The sequence below is a fragment of the Sceloporus occidentalis genome, unplaced genomic scaffold (assembly GCF_023333645.1).
Source record: "Sceloporus occidentalis isolate IW3139 unplaced genomic scaffold, rSceOcc1.0.p SCAF_1, whole genome shotgun sequence".
Lineage (NCBI taxonomy): Eukaryota > Metazoa > Chordata > Lepidosauria > Squamata > Phrynosomatidae > Sceloporus > Sceloporus occidentalis.
Window position 1 is genome coordinate 13,746,557 of NW_028316981.1, and position 21,025 is coordinate 13,767,581.

At 42.4% G+C, this 21,025-nt stretch overlaps 1 protein-coding gene across 1 annotated transcript; it reads right to left on the minus strand.

The window, feature by feature from the left end:
- Positions 1-879: 879 nt before the first annotated feature.
- LOC149320838 (zinc finger protein RFP-like) lies at positions 880-18,113 on the minus strand. Its single transcript, XM_089505428.1, has 7 exons — positions 17,679-18,113; positions 15,565-15,660; positions 10,856-11,086; positions 8,839-8,861; positions 6,704-6,822; positions 5,389-5,421; positions 880-3,067 (listed from the first exon to the last, which is right to left on the minus strand). Exons 1-7 carry the CDS (start codon positions 18,111-18,113, stop codon positions 2,547-2,549), a joined length of 1,458 nt encoding a protein of 485 aa, XP_089361554.1. The 3' UTR covers positions 880-2,546.
- Between the last annotated feature and the right edge of the window lie 2,912 nt (positions 18,114-21,025).

The following is a 21,025-nucleotide window of genomic DNA, read 5'->3' on the forward strand; positions in this document are numbered from 1 at the left end:
TGGGGTTTGCAGTTTGGTGAGGCTCCAGCACATTTTAGTAGAAAAGGCTATAAAAGACCTTGTAAAATGACAAATACCAGGGTTCCATAGGATGAGGCTTGTTGTTGTTGTTAGGTGCCTTCAAGTTGACCTCAACTCATGGCAATCCTGTGATCCAGACATCTCCAAGTCCCCCTATCCTCTACCTCTCTGCTCAAGTCCTGCAGGCTCAAGCCTGTGGTCTCCCTGACCGAGTCCATCCATCTGGCATGCAGTCTTCCCTCCACCTTTCCCAGCATCGTTGTCTTTTCCAATCAGTCCTGCCTGCTCATGATGTGGCTAAAGTACAAAGTCTCAATTTAGTCATCTTGGCTTCCAGGGAGAGTTCAGGCATGATCTGTTGAAGGACCCATTTGTCATTTCGACTATCCACTGGATCCTCAGCACTCTTCTCCAGCCCCACATCTCATGTCATTTAACATTCTTTCTGTCAGTTTTCTTCTCTGCCCAGCTCAAACAACTGTACAGAGCCCAAGTCGGTTCTTGCAAGGAGTTACAGTCTGGTTTCAATACAGTGCAAGAAGGGAACTGCAAACTTACTGGCCAAATTAGTTCAGTCCTCACTTTTGTTAGTTGCAGAGCATGTGCTCCTTCCCTCAAAAGAGCATAGGCTAGGAGAGAGACCCATTGGTTTCCCTTAGCTAATGGCAACCTTCCATAAAATAGGAGGGCTGCCCTAGATGTTCTACCATATGTGTTTGTTTGCTTATTCCTTTCTTTTCCATCCTTTCTTTTTCACCCTTTCCCCTAAAATTGATACTCAGATTTTTAAAAATAAAACAAACAGAGAAAAACACATTAAAAGGCCAGAGTAAAAACATACAAAAATGTTTTGTTCAATTAACTTATTTTTATTTTCTTATATCCTGCCTTTCTCCCAATATAGGGACTCAAGGCGGCCTTTTTCAAATCAATGTAACATAAACTATCCACAGAATTAAAACCATTGTGCAATTGTCAATTAGAAAGACCAAAAAAGATTTTAAAATCATTGGGACAGCACACTGTTTAATGCCTTTCCAGCCGGCTTCCAAAAGCCTATAGGAATAGGAAAGTATTCATTTGCTCATTCACAGCAAAGGAGGAGCTATCCTGGCTTCCCCAAGGAAGGCATTCCAAAACCTGAGAGCAGCCACCAAGAAAGCCCTTAGTCTTGCTGCCAGATGAGTTTGTGAAGATGGCAGAACCAAGACAATGGCTTGCTCCATAGATTGTAAAGTTTAGGCAGGCTTGCATAGGAATCCCCTTGGAGGAAAAAAATCCAGCAGCTGCTCTTTTGTGAGAGCAAAGATGATCACGGATGAAATGGGAACATATTTGGGTTGCCCATGTTGGCCAAGCAGCAAAATATACTGTAACAAAATACAAAATTTTGAACCCCTCGCCAAAGCATAAAATACATGATGCAAGCTTTCAAAGATTCACTACTTTCTTCATTAGCAAAGATGTCAAAAATCATAGAGGAGGGAAATGGTGACAATGTTACAGGCCTACATTCTATCTGAGATGTTTCAGTCAAGATGGTATTGAGGGATTTCGATGCAGCAGAGGCCACTCCCTTTATTAGCCATGTAAAGACAGAGGACAACGGACAATAAAAGACAGGCAATAAAATGGCAAGCTTCACACAAGAAGCTAAATGGTGACAGGTGGATTATTATTATTATTATTATTATTATTATTATTATTATTTTATTCATTTATATCTTGCCTTCCTCCCAGTATAGGGACTCAAGGCATCTGACAAAATGTAAAACAGTCCAGGTTAAAATAATAAAAGGTACAAAGTTTAAACCACTTTTTTTTTTAAAAAAAGTTAAAAACGGGACATATTAAAATTTTAAAACTCTATATAAAACTCTTATACAATCTTATACAGCACCCATGTCATTATGAGAAAGCTTAGAGGCATAAAAATATTTTTATCTGCTGCCGAAAGTGAAGCAGGGATGTTGCTAAGGAACTTCTCTTGAGATCCCGCTGTCCTCATCTTGTGTGAAGTTAACTGTCCGTTTCTTAGGCAAAGACTATTTAAGTTCTCAAGGGGCCCAAACAGACAGGCCAAAATAAAGCTGCTTCCAGTCACATTGGATGTATGCTGTTTAAATGATGCATGCGTCCTAAGAGGCCAGAAGCCACACCAAAGCCATGCTCCAGTCCTAAGGATGCTCTTGTCGCAGCTAAATTTGGTATCTTAAAATCCAGAAAACACATCCAGCAGTAGCTGTGTTGGCCAAGCAGCAAAGTACAACAAAATCCAAAACCCCCACTCCCAAATGGGAGGACATGCCCTGGGTCTCTTTTTTCTTCCTTTGTTCTTACTTCCGGCAGAAGGTCAGGAGAGGATATAAAAGACAGGGTTCTCACTACCTTCTGTTTTCTGTTCAAGAATGTGGCAGGCTTATCTATAAGTAAAAACTCATTCAGTGCTTTTTGTCCATTGTCAAGGGGATTCCCTCTTCAACACAACCATAGCCAGCTTATGCAAGCTGATCTCTTCTCCATCCTTATGGACAGAGTGTGAGGTGGGCTTTATTGAATGCATAAAAGAAGGGGAGGAGGGTCTCTCCAAAGAAAGAGGCTGGTGGGTATTCAAAGATCAAGGCTGCCGTCTCAGCATCATAGAAGGCCACCCGGCCCCCTTCATAGTTCAGAGTCACTCGAATCCTCCTGGGCTCCTTCTTCAGGGCCTGAACCGGGATAGGAGGGCCGGCATAGGACTCTAGGTAGTCTCTTTCCCACTTCCACATCTCCCATATCCCTTCCATGGGATTACAGGTGATGACTCCCTTCCTCCCCACAGACTTTCTGGCCACCCCTACAGCCCATCCATCCTCACTGCCCACATCGACTTCCCAGAAATGTCTGCCTCTTGTGAATCCATGACAGCCCAAGATAGACGCAAGCAGATCAAACCTCTCAGGACTGTCCGGCACAACTTGAGGGTTGTCTTCGTATTTCACACTTTGACAATCTTCGGACAGAATGAGATTGCGATGGGCTGTGTCTGGATCCAGAGTCACCTTTGCTGTTGAGGAAGGAAGCAGATGTAAAGTATCATCAGCTGGAAGAAGCATCTTTGAATCTATGCAAATGATAGGAAAAGCTTCTCCCTTCCTGTCATCCAAGCAAGACATCCTACTGACAGCACTTTCACTGAGACGTACAATTTCTGGAAATGTTCAAGCCATGGAGGAGATTTTTTCCCCCCCTGATTTCTTTTGCAGGAAAAAAAATGAAAAAGGAAAAATCCTATTTTAGCACCAATTACAGATTGCAAGTCATAGTTGTTTTAGGAACACAAAATACATGTATAACTTTATTTGGTATAAAATTGATAAATAAATATGTTGCTTAATATATTAAAATGGGAGCAATCATGGCACAGTGGTTTCAGCATTGGACTATAACTCTGGAGACCAGGGTTTGAATCCTTCCTTGGCCATGGAAACCCACTGGGTGACCTGGGGCAAGTTACACACTCTCAGCCAAAGAGGAAGGCAATGACAAATGCGCTTTGAACAAATCCTGACAAGAAAACCCCATGATAGGGTCACCTTAGGGTTGCCGTAAGTCAGAAATGACTTGAAGGCATACAAAAACAAGATATTAAAACTACAGTTTACTTAGAAAATAATTAGAAAGTATACGTACTATTGTAATTATATATCTACACACACCAGAGCTACCTGAAGTACAAGGAATCTCTTTGGTTTTGCCTGTTTATGACAAGCAAGGGAAAAACCCAATAGAAAAATAGAAGAAACCATCTATGACAATAAAGTAGACAAAATTTATTATTTTGTTTACTCAAGTCCTCCATAGTGCCTAGATTCCCTATACTGAGAGAAAGGCAGGATATAAGTAATAAAATAACAACAATAATAACAGTAAGTGTAGCTGCAGCGTATTTTTGGAGGTGACGTGAGGGAAGTAGATGTAAGAATACCTTGCCTTAAACATTTTTATCTATCTTTCTAAAAGAAAATATTTCATAATCAATTTTTCTCCAGGGAAAAATGGTTTCAGAAAAAACAGAAAAAAATCTGCCCCCAAGCCTTCATGTTTCCACACTTCAACAAATTTTGTATCACATGTTCCAGGCTTAGTCTTCAGAGAAGTTCACACATGTTAGTTGTCTAGTTTTAAATTAGCAAATTGTCAGTCACTTATATTTAAGATGGGAGGGTGCAGAGGTTGAGTAGGAGTAGCTTGCCTGAGGCTATGTAATTAATTCAAGATGACATTTTCCAGCCAATTGTTTCATTCTCCAAAAAAGCAAAAACATATTGTCTTAAGCCTACTTGCTTACAAATCCTGGAAGGGAGGGAAACGCAAGAGATAACAGAATGTAGATGACCTTGGCACTCACCTTTGGGACTGGATCTGGCTACAGAAATTATCAGGGCACAGCCATGTCAGTCAGACCTTGAGAAAGTTTTTGATATTGGTAAACAGCCCCTCCTGTTGGTGTCATCTGAATGGGGCTTATTCAGGAATGTTATTTATATGGATGTATAAAATGTCCCCCACATAAGAATTCTACCCCCATTACATTTTCCTTTATAGTCTCCAAATTTCTAACATTGCAGTTGAGCATGTAATACTGGAAAGGCAAAATGACCAAGAGAATGCAAATACAACAAATGTAAAACTTCTATATGTGAACATGTTCATGTCTCATTCTGCAATGCTAGAAATTTGGAAACTGAAGATAATTTTCATCAGAAAAGCAGAATTCTTATACTTGTTGCATTAAAGCAATTCAAATATATATATATATATATATATATATATATATATAACCATGATAGTCTGTAGAATCAGTACATAGAGACATCTTTTAGCACCTTTGAGACTGAAAGTCAGTTTCAAAGGTGTTACAAGGTCTGTCTACATAGCAATATAATTCTAAGACTCCTTTTGTAAGTCTTGTAAGTTTTGTAAGAAGGGACAAAGTTTGCCCTTCAAAGTATAACATTACCAAATCCAAAAACTGGTACAAACAGCCCTGAAAATGATAAAACATATGGATATCGAGGCAACAACCATCAACAAAACCCAACAAAACCCTAGGTGTTATATCACAAGAGCTCAAACTTCTTTAGGACAGTTTAATCTAACAAGGTTTTTCCATAAGATCTAATGTCAAAGATGTTATTGGTGTTATTTTTTAAACCACTGGAATCCAATCAAGACAGGCATGGAACTCATAGTGAAGCAAGTTATGGTTCCAGAATCCTTAGGGCATAAAGGATGAACTCCACTGAAACACCAGACAACATTCAGAATATATGTTTTTTAAGGTTTGGTCCTTCATCAGTCCCCCCCCCCCCCAATTTTTTTTACCTTTTTGCAGCTGAAATCCAGATGTCAGAGTGCCTAGAGAAAGAAGGGGGAAAGTGACTTGACATCACAGAATGATGCTCAAAACAAATATGGGCACAAACATAGCACATTTGAGTCATGGTGCAGATCACTCTAAATGAGGGAGGCCTTACTAGGGGAATGGACGGATTTAGACCTCCAAATGTGTTCTTAGCATGAGTTAGATGGATACATGGACTGCCAAAAAGAGAAATAAATAAATGGGTCCAAGAACAAATCAAGCCTATACATTCAACTATAATACACTCAAGCCATAAAGTTAGATTTGTCATTTTTGGGTTGATCTGTCTTAGACACAGTTCAAGGGGGAAAAGGCTACTGAGAGAAGAATGGAGAATCAGGTGAGGGTCCAAAATGGCATTTTCACCAAGAGAAGGTGCCTTGAAAGATCAGGTTTTGTGGCAACAGGTCTGCTGGCTGCCAGTGAGTCTCTGGACACTACTTATAAAGCTCAATGTGGCTTAGGGATATGCTATCTGACAGACCGCATCTCCCAGTACAAGCCTGCCCAGACTCTGAGATCCACATGAGTGGCCCTTTTCTCAGTCCCACCACCTTAACAGGTAGGGCTGGTACGAGCACAAGAGAGGGCCTTCCTTCTCTGTGGCTGCCCCTAGACTTGGGAACTCCCTCCACAAGGAGGCCAGGATGGCCCACTGTTCTTCTGTCAGCTTGCAAATACATTTTGATTCACAGCAGCTTTTAGAATGGAAAGCTTTTAATTGGCCTGTTACAGACTGCCAAAATAAAGCTGCTTCGGGTCTCTTTGGAGGTATGCTATTTAAATGATGCATGGGTCCTAAGAGTCCGGAGGTCGCGCCAAAGCCACACTCCATTCTTAAGCACTGGAGCGCAGCTTTGGTGCAGCTTCCGGATTCTTAGGATGCATGCATCATTTAAATAGCATACCTCCAAAGAGACCCGAAGCAGCTTTATTTTGGCAGTCTGTAACAGGCCATTGAATGCAGGATTAATGTAGTTTGACACCACTTCAACTGCCTTGACTCAATGCTATGGAATTCTAGAATGTGTAGTTTATTGTGGCATTAAAAATTCCATAGTATTGAGCCATGGCAGTATTTCTGCAGTGCAAATACAGCACCAGTCTTGAAAAAAATGGGAGGAGATAATGGCAGGATCGCTGTTTTAGTTAACACTCCAGTTTCTCATTTTTCTTTCTTTACTAGTATCATAAAGGACCAGGAACCTATCACACATTCTTGTATGGCCAATGCAACATGTCTGGTATATAATCCTTGTAACCATTTTTAATTACCTGTGAATCCCTTGATGACATTATCCAAAAATGGATTTAAATCACAAAATTCCCAGACCTGCCACTTCAAGGCAGTAGTTAAAACCACAGGATCCTTGAACGTCTCTTTCTTTTCACACCTGGCAAAAAGAAATGACAGTCAGTTCACCATCCCTTCAACACAAGTAGTTTTCTAAAAAGCCAGTTGTCTCCTCTTGATGTCACCTCTTCCTATCATAGAAATAGGGATATTCTGACCAAATTCTTTTATCTTTTTAAAAACTGTGTGTGTTTCTGAATATAATCTATCTGGAATTTAAATGACTCCATTGCTTTTCCCCAACTTTAGCGATTCCTTATTTATTGAAACATAATGCCTGGCTCTGGCTGTCTCCAGATGGATAAAAGTCTCTGGAAGTCCCTGGTTTTGTTCCTGTGCAAAACAGATTTTATTTTGGTGTTTGTTATCATCCATATGGCATTTCCTCATACCAAAGCATTTCCTGGGTCTTAGACCCAGTAAATTTTGCCACCGCACCAAGTAAACACAACTATTATTCCAAGACACTAGTTCAAGAGAGATCAAGCAAGAGAAAAGGGGATTTTAGCAATGAAACAAAATGATCGTAAAGCTTAACTAGTGTAAGGTTTTTTTTAAGTATACTCCATCAAATGAATTGATTTTCTTCCTATCTTGTTTCCTAATTGTTCAGCTCTCACATCTATACATGGTAATAGGGAATATACACTCTGGCAAATACATACATACAAAAAGATCAGTTTGGATTGATTAAAAACAGACAAATAATGGACCCACTTCACAGATTGCTTAATGTGATCCGTTATATAACTGTTCATAGAACAAAAACAATAGCTATTGCATATTTTTAATCTAACAAAGGAAGCACATCTTCAATCTATTCAAAGCTATGGATATCACCAATTATTTCCTTAAGGTATTGTATCTTCTTTATGGCAGCTATAATACAGTGATACAGACAAATGATATGGACTCTTTGCTTGGCCAAATAAACAGGGGCACCAGAAAGAAGTGCTCTCAGTCCCTTGTTTTATTTGCCTTTGTTACTGAACCATTAGCAAATCCGATCAGGCAAGATGAAGAACTCTGAGGTTTAAGAAATATAAGACTTTACTCAATCTGTTTGGAGATGACCTAGCGGTCTCTAAACCATTAATCCAGTTGGTGATATCCCAAACGTTTTTAAAAATTTGAGAAAAGGTCAACAAGCAAAGACATGTATAGGCAGAGTCTAGAATCATACAATGTGTTATCTCCATTCGTAACCAATATTAATCATAACATTATTACGATACCTCTTTCCCAAGCACATTTCATTTTGTGAAGAGATATTATTAGTGGCTAATTTGTTAATAGTCAATAACTATATTGTTCATAATATCAGAACAATGCTTCCTCCTCAAGCACATTTCAATTTGTGAAGAGATGTTATTATTTGTCAATCTCATTGTCCCATTTTTAATTGTAAATCATGGAATGAATCAGCCCTTCATTGAATCTGTATTATGTCCCATTTGAATTGGTTTAATAAAAGTTTTTTTTTTCCAAAGATGCTTGCAACCATCTTTTGGGTTTTGGATTTTCTATTGCAAGTATGACAACGGTAAATGAATTAAGGTGTTTCCAGAATAGTTCAGCCACCCACTGAGTAGACTATTATGTAGCCTATTGATTTTCTCACACCTCACCCTCTGGTTTTTGTTTGTTTGTTTGTTTTTATTTGTTTTAATTAATCTTTTTAGTATGGATGTTAAATATAACTGTGATTTAATTGTTATTTTAAGGGAGGGAGGGGAGAACTTGGGACTATTGTATATTTTCCTATGTTGTGACTGTTTTTCACTGTAAGCCACCTCGGTCCTAATCAAAGTAGGTGGGATATAAATAAAAACAAAAATTAAAAAGTGTATTAAGGTATTGCAAGGCAGACAAATGGAGCAGGGAGATAAAATAAAATAAAATTGGTTGTACAAGAATAAAACCAGAGACATTCAGAGATCCCCCCCCGGCTCTAAAATTCTCTCCCCATGGGGGAGATATGGGGGGGAGCATTTCTTCATCAAAAGCAGAAGCATGAGATATGGGTAGTATTTGGGTAGCATGATGTTTTACGTACCTCTGCAAGGTAGTTCGAATATCCTGGAAAGAAAAAGAAAAATGCAGTGACTGATCTATTTTAAACAGTAATATTTCAGCTGTTTTAAACAGCTGAAATAGATATGAGTGTATCTGTTGGCCAGGAAAAATACAACAACCACACAACACACACACACACACACAAGCAGTGAGGTAAATCTGGTCCTTTTTATTGTATATATTCAACTATAAATTGACCTCATGCATAAGCTGAGGGCAGATTTTGATCTGAACCATGGATAAATTGAGAGTAAAACTTAGGGGCACATAACAAAGGATGTAAAAGATGAACCAATGGAAAACAATGCCAAAAAACCTTACAAAATTCCAGCAAACACAACTGATTGTGCTCATCCTAAAAGCTGGATGGATGGTGAAAGTAGAAGGGAGTCTTCCAGAACAGATTACACTCTGTGTAACCCAAAGGGGATGGTTCCTTTATTAAATAAGAGTTACAGTATACTGACCTGTAGATAAGTCGACTCAGGTTTTGGGAGGCTATTACATGACTAGTATGTGTAGACTTATACATGAGCATATACAATATTTAATGGGATGTCTGCTTAAACAGTTTGCGTTACAACAGAAACAGATTTTTTTTAGCAAACAAAAAACTTCAAAGTTGTAATCCCTCAGGTTCCAAAATTCTTGAAAACAGCTGCTAAGGGTAGCTTTTTCTTTTAAACAGATGCATTAAATAGTAAGGCCCTGAAGAAGTCTAGGCCTCAAGGGTTTTGCCCCTTTGACTCCCACTTTGTCCTTAATCCTGATCAGATCAACATTACCTATGGGTAAGAGTCAGAAATTTTACCTCCAACCTGAAATCTGAAGTGGCCCACTCCTAGGGTTGCCATATCCCGCCTGGGGGCGGGACTTTCCTGGTTTGGGGCGTGGCCACACGGTCCCGCCCCGGTTTGGCCCCGCCCCCGGGACCCCCCCCCCCCCCCACCGACGCCAGGCAGGGAAAAGAGCCTCGCCTCAGCAAGGCTCGTTCCCTGCTTGGCCTCCTCCACCGGCCAGGGAGGCGGCCTGGGAGGGCCAGGGGAAAGGGTCTTGCCTCGGCAAGGCCCTTTTCCCCTCCCTTGCCGCTTTCCCCGCCGGCCACGGAGGCTTCAAGGCAGGGAGGAACGGTCTCACCTTGGGGAGACCCTTTTCTCCCTGCCTTGAAGCTTCCTCCGCCAGCCAGGGAAGCTTAAAGGCGGGGAGGAAGGGTCTCTCCGTGAGGGGAGACCCTTTTCCCCCTGCCTTGAAGCTTCCTCCGCCGGCCAGGGAAGCCTCAAGGCGGGGAGGAAGGGTCTCTCCGTGAGGGGAGACCCTTTTCCCCCTGCCTTGAAGCTTCCTCCGCCCGCCAGGGAAGCCTCAAGGCGGGGAGGAAGGGTCTCTCCGTGAGGGGAGACCCTTTTCCCCCTGCCTTGAAGCTTCCTCCGCCTGCAAGGGAGGCTTCAAGGCAGGAGAAAGAGCCTTTCTTCTTCTTTCTCCTCCTCCTCTTCTTCTGTCTCCTCTCCTCCTCCTCTTCTTCCTCCTCTTTTTCCTCTTCTTCCTCCTCCTCCTCTTCTTCTCCACCTCTTCTTCTCCACCTCATCCTTCCCCTCTTCCTCCCCTTTTTCTTCCTCTACTTCCTCTTCTTCCTCCTCCTCCTCCTTTACCCCTCCTCCTCCTCCTCTTGTTCCTCCTTTTCTTCTTCTCCGCTTCCTCCTCCTCTGCTTCTTCCACTCTTCCTCCTCTTCTGGTTTTTGGCCAGAAAGGGAAGCACATTTCTGCCATCTGTCTAGGAATAATGCCAAATGTCCTCCATTTTTATCATGCCTAAGAAACATGCATTTATATGAAATTTTTTTAAAAAACCATCAATTTTTTTAGCGTCCTCCATTTTTTCAAAATGTGTCCTCCATTTGAAAATTTTGTTCTACATTTGTCCTACATTTGTCCCAGTTTGGAGGTCCTGACCTATGGCAACCCTACCCACTCCATCCTGACTCCTCATGGCCTGTCCTTACCTGGAAGAATTCACTTGCTGGTTGTTGGTGCTTTTCTGCTATTTCCCAGATTAGAGTTTCAAGAGATGATAATTCCTTGGAGAACTGAGTCATGTGCTCCTCCCTTCTTCTTGCGATCTCATTCTTCACATCTTCCATCTGGGCCACCAGAAAGCACTCTTGTGCTTTCAGAAAATGGCGTAATTCTCTGAATTTGGCCACCGTCTTTCCCATCTCTGCTTCTGTTCGTATCTAGGTCATGAAAGTAGAAAGCAAAGAAACCGTAAATTCCCTTTGGAGCATCAGGAAGAAAATAATGAGAATTCCCTAGGAAAGGCAACTGTATCTCTTCACAGAGTTCACATCAACATTATGCATTTATTGGATGTATATACCTCCTTTCTATCAAAATGGGATTCATGGGGGCCAAGTGATTTTCAGTTTCCAGATATTTATTGGTTGTAACCAATGGCTGTTGCATAACAAACAAATACAAACAGAAAATACAGGGATTGTTTCACAGTACAGTTAGCCCTCCCCTTATTTGGGGGATCCATTTCGGACGCCCTTGCATAAGAGGGAAACTTTGTATGCTCACACCCAATGAAAATAATGGGGTGTGTACATGCAACGCACATGCCATTCATTTAATTGTAGCGCAGCTTCAGTGTAAGCTGAAAGCCTCATAAATGACATCCACGTATGGCGTGGGCTGACTGTACAAAGAGAAATATAGAATTACATTGCTCTATTTAAATAGTTTTAATCATATAAACCAAACACAACTATCCCAGTATTATACCATCCAAAATTTCAGATGAAAAACAGGGCACATGGTCAAGCAATACCAGTGTGGTCAAGATAGCATAGTATATTAATAAGGAAGAGTAACAACATAGGAGAGGCTGCAGCAGTCTCCTTTTGCCTGAAGCTGCTGGGAAGGACAAAATTCCCCCTCCTCCTCTCCTTTCCCCTGAATGCAAACTCCTTTTGTACTTTGAAGTCAGTTTACAGCAATTAAAGTATGTTGAGGACAAAGGGGGGAAATGGGAGGAGGAGAGAGACACTGGGACATTTTAAAGGCAGTTGAAAAAGTGGGACAAGAGAGGATTAATCTGGACTGCCCTTGTCAAACCAGGACAGTTGGAGGCTATGCTATATTCAGCAGGGAAATCAAAGTCCACCCTATGCATCTGAGGACGTCAACAGAGAAAGAAACTTAAAAGAGCCCATCCTTCTGAAACAGGTATGGTACCACAGCCCTGTAATTTTAGACTGAGGCATTAAGGGTCCTTTGCCATTTGTTTGCTAATCTGTTTCTGCCTGGGGTTGCACTTGTCACCTTCTGGATATCTAGGCATCCCAACTTGTGACCAAGATAAAATCAAGACATGCAGAGTTAACATCAACACACCACGTTGTTGAAACAAATAAGATTGAAAAGAGAAAAAAAAACAAAATTACGATAAATAATCTTCATCCCTTTCTGTTGAAAAGTAACAAACCATGTGTTTAATAAAAAATATTCAAAACAAATACAGACAAAAGATAGAGATGAACAAAAATAACAATGGCAAGCAGAATAATGCAAAATAGCTAACATACCAAACAATAAAAACTGCACTGAAGCAGGGTAAAACAAAATGTAGTGCAAAAGGAAAAAGGCTGAGAGAGGGGGAGTCACAAAGGAAAGGTACCCTTCTAAAGGTTCAGTAGCTGAATAGAAGAATACATACAGCTAAAGGCCATTTCTTTCTCAGCAGCTCACCATTCACTGTATAATAACCACAGCTCTAGATCTTGTCCATGTTCCAGCACAAAGAAGCATTCTTTGTCACACTGCTGTGTTATATTATTATATCTGCAGAACTGCAGTCATTATGTGAGTGTGTAATGTGTGACAAAGGCCAAGGCGTCTGCTGATCATGTCCCTGAAGGAACCAGACTGAAAATGTATAATGGGACTGCACCTGGACTGTAAGTGTAATGGGTATCATGTAATGCCTGTAGCAAGCTCACATCAGCCAAGGGTATAAAGAGGCATAGCTCAGTAAGAGCATGTGTGGGTCATAAGAGTTGTGCGTAGTGTTGGGAGTCGTGTGTTTGTCAGTGATCTGTGGAGAGTTCCTGTATTGCTTTGTTGCTGAGAACTGGAGAAGGAGAAAGCCTGTCTATTATTTCATCCAAGAGCTCTGAAATCTACAGTTGTCCCTCTCGATTTGTGGGGGATCCGTTCCGAACCCCCCTGCAAATCTGGAAAAATGACAATATTGGTATCATTGCTTTCAATGGCAGCGTGCTTCTGCGTGTGCACCATTTTGTCCCTCCTCGCTTGCTGTCCACAAACAGGCAAGACCACAGACTTCAAGTCCACGAATTGGGAAGGATGGCTGTAGTTATATCTTCTATCATGTGTAAATAAACCCTTCAACTGCTGCAGCACAGTTTCATTGCTTCTATTTGGAAGTATCTTAGGCGCATTACAGACCGCCCCTTTGGGGCGGCCTGTAGGCGCGCCTTTCCCCGCCGGATCGGGGCCTCAGCGGTCAGAACGCTGAGGCCCCGATCCGCTGCTTTCTGGGCTGCAGGGAAGCGGCAAAAGGCCCCTTCCCCGCAGCCTGGAAAGGGGTGTCCTTGGGGCTTCAAGCCCCAAGGACACCCCGCGGCGGCGGGGAGGAGGAGACAGGGGCCACTTGGCCCCTTTCTCCCTTGCGTCACTGGGCGCAGCCGTGTGAAGGCTGCGCCTAGCGACGCAAACCAGGAAGGAACTCTGAAACAAAGCTCCTTCCTGCTCTGTGCAAAGGGCGCACTAAGCGTCCTCGCATGGAGCGATGACGTCACATCCGCGCCGCCTTGTTTCGTGACGCCATCATGGCAGCAGCCGTGTGGAACGGCCGCCGCCATTTTGTACACGCAGAGCGTGTACTAGGGTTGGGGGGTACGGAAGCACCACCCCTTCCTAACCCTAGTACGCGCTCTGCGCGTACTTTCATGGTGGTGTGTAACCCGCCATAAGGTCCCCACTAAGATACTGAGGTTCATTCACACCATACCTCAGCATGACATTCTTACGTACTGGAAGCTCTGGATACAGCACACCTTTTCCTTTTCCAGTGTGCAGCTTTCAGAGTAAGCTGAAACCCACCTATAGCATGCCCACGTATGACGTGGGCGCACTATATTTATGTTGAAGAATGAGCAGGCCCTATGTGAAACATTTTGTTTGTTTATTATGTGCAGTACATACATACACACTCCCAGAGATGTCAATGGCTGCATCTGCACTGAAGAAATAATCCAATTTGACACCACTTTAACTGTCATGACTCAATGCTATGGAATTCTGAGAACTGTAGTTTGTTGTGGCACCGCAGATCTCTGACAGAGAAGGCTAGGTATCTCACAAAACTACAGTTCCCAAAATTCCACAGCATTGAACCATGGAAGTTTGTGTTGAACTGGATTATTTCTGCAGTGCAGATACAGTCGATGCCTGGGCACCTTACATTCATTACATTATATTGCGTGAAAGGTATCATACATAAGTTACAATGCAGGATATGGCAAATCAGATATTACACTTTCATAAGCACTGAACATTTATTCCCTCTTTGGCTATAGTTAACAACACATAGAAGAGCATTATCATCTAAAGCCATAGCATATCTATTTATCCATCAAGGAACGTACTTGATTCTCTTGAAGAACTCTACCTCTCTAAACAGGCATCTTGAACACACAGGCTTCTGGGGATTAATATCCATTGGCATTGCTATATCAAGCAGCATCCATTACAATCAGAATGGGAAACACAGGGTGATTCAAAAATAATGATGCAAAATTGGATAACAACAGCTTTACCTTTTCACCATTTTTTTAAACTCACTGAGGGACTGTACAGACCGCCTCTTATTGTGCCCAATCGGGGCCACGGCAATCGCATGCTGCGGCCCTAATCTCACCTTTCTGTGGCACAAAAAGGAGCCACAAAAAGCTGTTCCATTCTGTGCTGCCGAAAGGGCGCCATAGCCACTGATGTCATGGCTTTTCAGTGCTCCTTTGGCGCTGCATCTTCTAAACGCAGCACCAGAGGAGTGCCATGACACCGCCTGCCATGTGGTGCGGCATGTGGCATCACGCTGGCCTGTGGGCAGAATCAGAGCATGCTTCGTGTGGATGCCACTCCCCGACTCTGCCCCCAGATCGGCCTTAATGGCCAGTCTGTACAGCCTGCCTATATATCTATTTAGCATAGATTGTCTCTCTTACCAGTATGATCAGTTTGTCTCCGTCGTCAGCACATCTGAGTTTTCTCTCTCCTCCCTTGTTTTATAGCTTTTATAACTAGCTTAATCAGCTGATATATCTGTTCCATTGAGATAAGAGATAATGGCTGGTCTTTGTTTACGTAAATAAGTAGTCTCCTAATTGTCTCCTAATCTCCTCCTCTAAGATCAGGAAGTGTTAGAACCTTCCAACCAGTTGCACCAATTTCCTGATTGCATCTGCTTGTATTCTCAACATGGCATCTGCTTGAGTTTACTGTCAGTCAAATCAGACTGCTTATACTTTCTCATGTCTTTGTTTATACTTGTGTTGGTGGGACTAAGCCTGGAACTAAGCTGTCTCTAGGCTCCTGATATTGCACACATGATTTCATATTCAATTTTTTCTAATTTTTGATTATAGGCTACAGTACTTTCCCACTTTCCAGTAACAATGCCACTCACAAGCCAGTCTTGACTTTCCTTTTCTGTTTCTGCTTTGTATCCCAGGATTTTCTCTCTCTCCTTCTTCAGAGTCTGTAGGCAATTCCAGACTTGAACCTGAAGAGAAAATAGAAGTTCCTATTAAATTTCTCTGTTTGAGACAGGACTCTTCCAGATGGGTCAGATGTGTGAGGAGGCTGGGATTTGTAGTTCCCAGACCACAATATCACTGAGGCACCATAGCTCTAAGGGGGAAAAGGAGAAGGGAAGACCTTTTTTGCTCTACTGTGGCACAAAATTAAAGAAAGAATAAAATGTTGTGGCTGCTGCCAGGACACATTCTGCACTGCACTACATTACATTATACAGAATATATTTGACTGGACATGTTTTTGTTTTGTTTTTTAAAAAACATATTCAGTCAAATCTACTCTGTGTCATGTAAAGTAGTATAAGGTAGAGTTATAGTGCCTCAGTGATATAGTAGAGTGGCAATTTAGTATAATATATTTATATTATATTATATTATATTACCATTCTTACGATTAAGAAGCATACATTTACATTTCTATGGATGTCTTTTAGCTTTTATTTATGACTGCCTGGCAAAAAGCGGGATAGAAATAATAATAATAATAATAATAATAATAATAATAATAATTTATTTATTTGGTAATGCCCTCCATTTTTTTTGAATGCCCTACATTTTGCAGTGCCGTGATGACACATGTTCACCCCGATCATAGCGCTTTCTAGCTGTTACTGCAAGAGTACATCTGGAAACACTCTTTGGGATGTATTGAGAAATCAAGGGAAGAGGGGGGAGGGAGACAGGGAAAGAAGAAACCGAAAGCACATTTTTTGTTTCCTGGTGACTCAGGCTATAGTTACTTCCTGGTGCTGCAACCATGCTCTATGTGGGACTGCTTTTGAAGAGGGTTTGGAAAATTCATGGCTCAAAAAGCAGAAGCCAGACTGCACAGCCTCCTGCCCAAAATAGGGCTGAGAGTGTGTGACTTGCCCAAATGCATCTAGTAGGTTTCCATGGATGAGCAGGGAATCAAATCCTGATCTCCAGTCATAGTTCAATGATCAAACCACTATGGCATCCTGGCTTTCTTTGCTCCCATTGCACCACTGATAATCCAACTCTGTTCTAGCCAGTTTGTCTTCCATTACTGTGTGAAGAGGAGTTTTTTTAGGACTATCCAGTGGAACAAACATGTAGCCTTCCAAATGCTTTTGGATCACAACTCCCATCACCCCCTCCAACACTGGCTCTGCTGGCGAGGAATGATGGAAGCGTAGAGGCACACCATTCTCCACCTCTGTTTCGAGAGGTGAGTTGATTTATTACAATACTCTGTTAAAGGTCCCATCTTGGGGCTTGTCTACACGATTAAAATCATCCTTATCCCCGTCGATTAGAATTGTGATTTGGCCACACACAATTCGCAGGAGTTTGGGGCTTTTGCGGGGACGGCTGAAAATCTCCTCAAACTCCAGAAAAAAAGGCTATGCGGTTTTCACCAGAGTATTTGGGCAAATCCACAAGGATGTGTGTTTCCAAATGTGTGGCCATCCATTTGCTTTGCATGGATTCGGGTGGCTGCACATTTTCAGCAGAGGGAGGGAGAACAGAGGCAAATATATGCAGGAAAGTGGAGACAATTAAACATTGATGCAAATGTGCAAATATCCGCAGCAATTCGCATAATACTGTGGGCCCTTGGTATCCCCTGGGGTTTGGTTCCAGGACCCACCTGCCCCCTTGGAAACCAATATCCTATTAAATACAATGTCACAATGTATAAAATTGCAACATTAAGGCTTTTTTAAAAAATGGATCTATTTATCATGATTTGCTTTTCGGAATTGATCTTTTAAAAAAATATATTTTCAAACTGTGGATATTTGAACCTGTGGATAAAAAAAGTTGTGGATACAGAGGACTGACTGTGCACTTAGGTGTAAACTATCCCTCAGGGGAAGCCAAGGCAAACCTCCCCTGAGCAAATCCTGCCAAGAAAATCCTATGCCTTAGGGACACCATAAGTCAGAAATGACTTGAAGGCACACAAAAACTATTCACTTATTTAAACCCCACCTTCTCTGAAAACCTCCCCTCCTGTTACCTTGTACTCTTGGAAAGCATCTTCCACAGGAACCACTTCGTGATCTTGGTGCTCTTTGGAGAGGCCACACACCTCACAAATGGAGGTTTCATCAGCCTTACAGAAGAGCTTCAGGGGCTTTTGGTGTTTCTCACACACTTTCACACTTTCTTCTACTCTTGGCCTCTTCTCTCCTTGCTGGCCACTAAATTCCTTAGCTATTTCTACAACGTTAGCCAGTTGTCGGTTGGGCAGGAGGCTGCTTCGCTTGAAAGGCGTTCTGCACTGGGGGCAGGAAGCCTTGGCATCCCGTCTCCTAAAACATCGGAGCAGGCAAGCCCTGCAGAAATGATGCCCACAGTTTGTAATGATCACTGGATCCTTGAAATAGTCCAAGCAGACAGGACAAGTGGCTTCCTCAGAGAGACCTTTAAAGGGATCTTTGGAAACAGCCATGGCTACTTCACAGGAAAAAGAGAAGTTTCGTTCTCTCTAACTGGGTGTTGCCCTTCCAAGAGTCCACAGATGACTCAGTCTCTGGCAGAGCATGTGGTGCTGCAGGCCATGCCTTCTCTTCTCTTTCGCACGGCACTGTTATAACAACTTTTGACATTCATTTAACTGTCTCAGGTAAAAGGAGCGTTTGAGCTGTCCCTGAAGTATTTACTAGAAGGGTACATAGCCCAAAGCTTTTTTTTTTTTTTTTTGGGGGGGGGGGTTCATACAATCACAGCACTGTGATTCTGGTTTAACTGCCATGCTGCAGCATTTTGAATCCAAAGATTTGTAGTTTGGTGAGGAACTAGAGCTCTCTTGCAGAGAAGTCTAAACACTGAATGAAACCCTAACTTCCAGGATTCTATAGAATGATTCCATGGCAGTTAAAGTACTTTGCATGTATGTGTGTGCATGCATGAGTGCAATGTATATCATACATAAGTCTAGAAATTTTAGCCAAAAAATTGGCCCCAAAAACCTGAGTCAACTTATCCACAGGTCAATGTAAATAGTTTAATTAAAAAGGAGCCATCCCCTGATGAAAAGCAAGAACGCAATCTGCCCTGGAAGCAGTGACCCACACTTGCTATTTTCTCATCCCTCCAACCCTCAGGCTGAGCACAAACAGTTATGCCTGCTGAAATTTTGTACGTTCTTTGGCATTGTTTTCCTTTGCTTCATCCTTTAGATCCTTTGTTGTACATCCCTAAATTTTATTCTTCAATTATCCATGGGCCATATCAAAATCCATCATTTTGGCCCCAAAAACTGCTCTCAACTTATACATGAGGTCAATTTATAGTCTAGTCTATATACAATGTATACAGGCAGCCCTCTGCAGCCACAAATTGTTTTCACGGATTCAACCATCCATGGCTAAAAAGTAAACCTTGATTTTGCTGTTTTATGTAAGGGATGCCATTTTACTACGTCACTGTGTTTAATGGGACTTGATCATCCATGGATTTTGGTATCCATGGGGGGTCCTGAAATGAAGCCCCAGCAGATATCATTGTAATAATGCAGAAGGAAAGCGGGGGGTGGGGTTCATTTCTCCTCCTTTGCAGCTTGGCACTGTATTGTAATTGTACTGTATCTATTCATTTATGCCCCATCTTTTCTCCAGACCGTGAGTCTAGGCTGCTTTAGCACCTCAAGAAAGTTTGGGCGGTTTATTATAAAATATGTTATAGGTGGTATTTGACACCAGAAAAAAATGGTAATTCCAATAATAAATGTTGGAAATGTGAAAAAAAAAAAGAAGACACCCAGATGGGTCCTCCCCCTGCACTCCCCCGCATGCGCCCCCCCACCCCCTGCACTGTACTCATGCTCACCCACTCCAACCTCCCACCCTGCACCATCCCATCCTTTTCCTCATCAGGATTTCCTGGGCAGCACAGGGGAGAGAGCACACTCTGCCCCTGGAAGACCCACGCTCTACACCAGCTCATATCCAGTGTAGGGATGCCGCTGGCAGGGAGGGAAGAGTGCCCAGAGCACCCTGCTAACCAGGCACTGGTTTACTCATGAAGAAAATGCTGCCTGCAGGGAGGGAGAGTGCACAGGACACCCCTGTCTCTGCTGGATGTTGGTTTAATGAATGAAATGCTGCCCAGCAAGGAGGGAGTGCCCAAGGCACTTCCCTCTCTCTACCAAGCACCAGTTTACTCGTGAGTTAACTGGCGCCTGGCAACAAGGTGAGGGGGCATGTGCTTTTGGCCCTCCCCCTGGAAGCGCTGCTCCCCTGCACTGGGTGACACCCTGGTCAGGAATGCCACTGCAAAATCCACACAAAAATTTACCTGAGGAAGTTGACCACAGAATCATGCTGGAGGCCCTACAAATGCCTAGAGAAGTATTCTCTCTAGGAATCTCTTAAGTTCTCCAGTGCAACGCTATGGTAAACATCCACTGGAATCATAGAACTGGAAAGGACCCCAAGGGCCATCCAATCTAACCCCCCCTTCTGCCATGCAGGAATTCTCAATCAAAGCACACACACCCCAACACATGGCCATCCAGCCTCTGTTTAAAGACCTCCAACGAAGGAGACTCCACTACACTCCAAGGAAGGAGTGTGTTCCACTGTCAAACAGCCCTGACTGTCAGGAAGGTCCTCCTAATGTTGAGGTAGAATCTCTTTTCCTGCAGCTTGCATCTATTGTTCTGGGTCCTGTTCTCTGGAGCAGCAGAAAACAAGCTTGCTCCATCCTCAATATAACATCCCTTCAAATACTGAAACAAGGAAGTTGACCACAGAATTGTGCTGGAGACTCTACAAATACCTAGAGAAGTAATCTCTTTAGGAATCACTAGGTCCTCCGGTGCAATTTCTGGCACACATTGACCATACAGTCATGCAGGAAGGATGAGAGATTTCTAGGAAAACAACATATCAATGAAATATGCAAATAATCAAAGCTGCAAAAGTCAAAGCCGCAAATGTGGAGGGCCAACCATATATTTAACAATAGAGCAACATGTTGTTGTTTTTTAAAAAAAAACTTTAAAAAGCATCACATTAAAACCAAGTCTGACAGAAGTGATGGATGCCCAGTGGCCACATGCAACCTCAAGATAGTTACAGTCCACTCATGCTAAAAATGTTATTCCCCTCTCCCCTGTCCCTTATAGAGTGTGAGGACAATTTTGCCACCTGGGGGGCATTTTGGTCCAACAGGGGACCTATTTTAAACAGGATATGATCTGGAAACTAAACAGGGTTCAACTTCCTGGTCATTGACTCATAGAATCACAGAGTTGGAAGAGATTCCAAGGGCCATCCAATGCAACCATATTCTGCCATGCAGGAACTCACATTCAAAGCACTCTCCAAGAGATGGTCATCCAGCCTCTGTTTCAAAACC

Bases quoted from the DNA above. Each gene is read 5' to 3' on its own strand.
- LOC149320838 (XM_089505428.1), bottom strand. From the start codon at position 18,113: ATGGCTGTTTCCAAAGATCCCTTTAAAGGTCTCTCTGAGGAAGCCACT. The intron at 11,087-15,564 runs GTGAGTGGCATT...TTCATGACCTAG, and splicing joins AGGAAAGTCAAGACTGGCTT to ATACGAACAGAAGCAGAGAT. The intron at 8,862-10,855 runs GTAAGGACAGGC...TTTTCTTTCCAG, and splicing joins CAGCAAGTGAATTCTTCCAG to GATATTCGAACTACCTTGCA.